This window comes from Cyphomyrmex costatus, unplaced genomic scaffold, assembly GCF_001594065.2.
Source record: "Cyphomyrmex costatus isolate MS0001 unplaced genomic scaffold, Ccosl1.0 scaffold563, whole genome shotgun sequence".
Taxonomy (NCBI): Eukaryota; Metazoa; Arthropoda; class Insecta; order Hymenoptera; family Formicidae; genus Cyphomyrmex; species Cyphomyrmex costatus.
Window position 1 is genome coordinate 85,109 of NW_017279819.1, and position 3,303 is coordinate 88,411.

Here is a 3,303-nt window from a genome sequence, read left to right on the forward strand (position 1 = left end):
CATTGGTCTTCCAAGCAAGGCTTCCGCGGGAGAAACTTGATTCGGAACATTAGGATTTGGAGTTGACCTGTAATACTGCAAAAAAGTGCAGAGATGTTCCTTGACTTCTTTTCCCTCTGTCTCGCATTTTGAAAGTGCCCGTTTGAATGTATCTACGAAACGTTCTGCTTATCCATTAGAACTTGGATGAAACGGTGGAGTATGCAGATGATTGATTCCCTGTAAAAGACAAAAGTTTTGAAACTTTTCTGAAGTGAACTGAGTTCCATTATCTGAAACTAAACTTTCAGGGACACCAAATCTTGCAAAAATTTCTTGGAGAATATCAATAGTTCGCTGAGCTGTGATTGTTTGCGTTGGAACTATTTCAGGCCATTTTGAAAAGGCATCGACCAAAACAAAATAATATTCTCCATTTAACGGTCCTGCGAAATCTATGTGAACTCTTTGCCATGGTTTTTCAGGAAGAGACCAGCTTGATAATGGTACCTTGATAGGTGATTTCGCAGCGAGTGCGCAATTTCTGCAATTTCTGACAAATTCTTCTATTTGCTGATCTATCCTTGGCCAATATACGTACGAACGTGCTATGATTTTCATTCGCTCCATTCCAGGATGACCCTTATGCAATTGTTTGAGAATTTGTTGATGGAATTGTTGAGGAATTACAACTCTGTCGTTGAAAAGAAGACATTCCTGAATGACGGTTAGTGAGTTTCGACGGCGGAAAAATGGTTGTAAATCCGAATCATCTACATTCTGAGGCCATGAATTCGAAGTAAAGTTGATAACTTTTTGTATGATGTCATCCTCTTTAGTTGCTTCCTTGATTTGTTGAAATGTGATTGGAAAGGACTGAAGTGATTCATTGAGGACTGAGAATAAATCTGTTTCCATTTTGACAGAAGCGATTACAAAATCCTCTTCAGGACGTTGTTGATGACTGATTAGTCTTGATAAAACATCCGCATGTCCAAATTCTGTCGTCTTGATGTATTCGATTTTAAAATCGTAAGATAATAATTGAAGTGCCCATCGTTGAAGACGGTTGGCTGTATGCGACGGAATTCCTTTTTTGTTACCAAATATTTGAAGTAATGGTTTGTGATCCGTTTGAAGGATGAATTGTCTTCCGAAAATCATTCTATGAAATTTCGTGACTGCGAAAATGATTGCTAATGCCTCTTTTTCAATTTGACTGTATTTACGTTCTGCTTCTGTGAGACTCCTTGAGGCGTGACTGATTACCTTGATCGAATGATCTGGAAATCTATGAAGAATGCATGCTCCTAATCCTTCATTTGAAGCATCTGCTGCTACAATAATCTCATTCTGAGGATTGTAGTGAGTTAATAAGAGCTTTGAAGAAAGAATTCTCTTAAATTGATTAAAAGATTCTTGACATTTTGGAGACCAGTTCCATTTAGAATCCTTTTTTAAAAGATTATCCAAAGGACGTCTAAGAATGTGCATATTTGAAATGAAACGTGCATAATAATTGATTACTCCTAAAAACGAACGTAATGTAGTTAAATTATGTGGTTCAGGCATGTTTTTAATTGCTTCGACTTTTGTAGGATCTGGATGTAATCCTTGTCCATCGATGACATAACCCAGATAATTGATCTGTGTAGTAAAGAAACAACATTTCTCTATTTGCAGATGTAGACCATAATCCTTTATTCGCTCTAATAAATAAGTTAAGTTTTGATTATGCTCTTGAACTGTAGCTCCACCCACAACAATATCATCAATATAAGCAAAAACGTTTTCTAGTCCAGATATCATTGAATCCATGATTGATTGAAATTCACCTGGAGCTATGGTGACTCCGAAAGGTAAACGATTATAAACGTATAAACCTCTGTGAGTATTGATTGTTAGAAGATGCCTTGATTGCTCCTCTATTTCAATTTGAAGAAATGCGTCTGACAAATCTAGCTGGCTGAAATACTTACAGTTTGACAGTTGCGAAAATATTTCATCTGGTAATGGAAGTGGATAACGATTAGGTTCCAATGATTCGTTAAGTCCAGTTGAGAAATCCGGACAGATCCTAATCTTTCCATTTTTTTTTCTTACTACAACTATTGGAGTTGCCCAGTCTGAATACTTGATTGGTGAAATGATTCCATTTTGTTCCAGTCTTGTAAGCTCTGCGTCGACTAAAGGTAAAATTGCGTAAGCAACCGGTCTCTTAGGTCTGAAAATAGGTTTTGAATTATTTTTTAAATTCAGTTTGACTTTAGTCTTTGTGCAACGACCTAATTGAGAGGAAAAAACCTCTTTAAAATTTTCTTTAATGAAGGATATATCAAAGTGCGTCGAATCTGCTTGAGAATGGATCTTGGAACAGAAGCTATTGAGACTGCATTGCCATAAATCGAAAGCTGCGATCCAATCGAGACCCATGATGTTGAGATCCGAATTTGCTGTTACGAAACATCGTAGTTGTTTGATAACTCCGTTCAAGGTTACTTCACAATAAATTTCTTGATTGAAATTGATCTGATTTCCCGACGCGTCACGTGCAACATGAGACGTTGAACAACCTGTAGGCTTTCCCAACAAAGACCAAATCTTTTCTGATATAATGGTAATATCTGATCCCGTATCAAGTTGAAGTTTAATTGGTTGATTATTTATCGAAATATTCACAAATTTGCGAGTAAGATTTGAATTTACTTGATTGACCTTAATCGTCTTGACGTTTTGATTTGCCGTTTCGTTATTTGTTTTCGTTTTGACTCTCTGAGTTGAAGCGCAATATCCGTCTTTGTGACCGACAGTATTACATTTTTGACATTTATGATTTTTGAAAGTACAAAACTTAGAATAATGCAATTGTCCGCAAAACCAACACGGTGTTGAAGGTGTTGAATCTTTGTTAGGTAAAGAATTTTTGATTTGTTTCTTACCTTGCAGATTCCTTGATTTATTTGAGTTTGTCACCTGCGGTTTACGTTGTTTATCAGTTTTGACAATCGCTACGGCATTGGACTCTGTCGATTTTTGGTTTTGAATCACTGATGTGTCATGCTTGAGATTGATTAATCGCTGACATTCTCTTGTAAGATCGTCAATTGTAAGTGTATCTGACTTTATCGATTAAGTTGAGAAGTTTTGTTCGTATATCGGCTTCCGCAGACGATCTTAAAGCACATACAAAAATAAGGCATTTAAATTGATCGGCAGTAATTGTAGAAATTTTGAATTCCTCGCAACGTTTGTTTACTAGCGCTGCAAGTGAAACGAAATCTTGATTTGGTGATTTTGTCGTATTCATGCAATCATATCGCTGAT

General features: G+C 36.5%; 1 protein-coding gene across 1 annotated transcript in view; it reads right to left on the reverse strand.

The window, feature by feature from the left end:
• Positions 1-168: 168 nt before the first annotated feature.
• Positions 169-3,303, reverse strand: part of LOC108779182 (uncharacterized protein K02A2.6-like) — a 12,392-nt gene continuing 9,257 nt past the window's right edge. The window contains exon 2 of the mRNA XM_018546548.1: positions 169-3,099. Coding sequence (XP_018402050.1) covers positions 169-3,099 — 2,931 coding nt within the window. The remainder of the gene's footprint in view (positions 3,100-3,303) is intronic.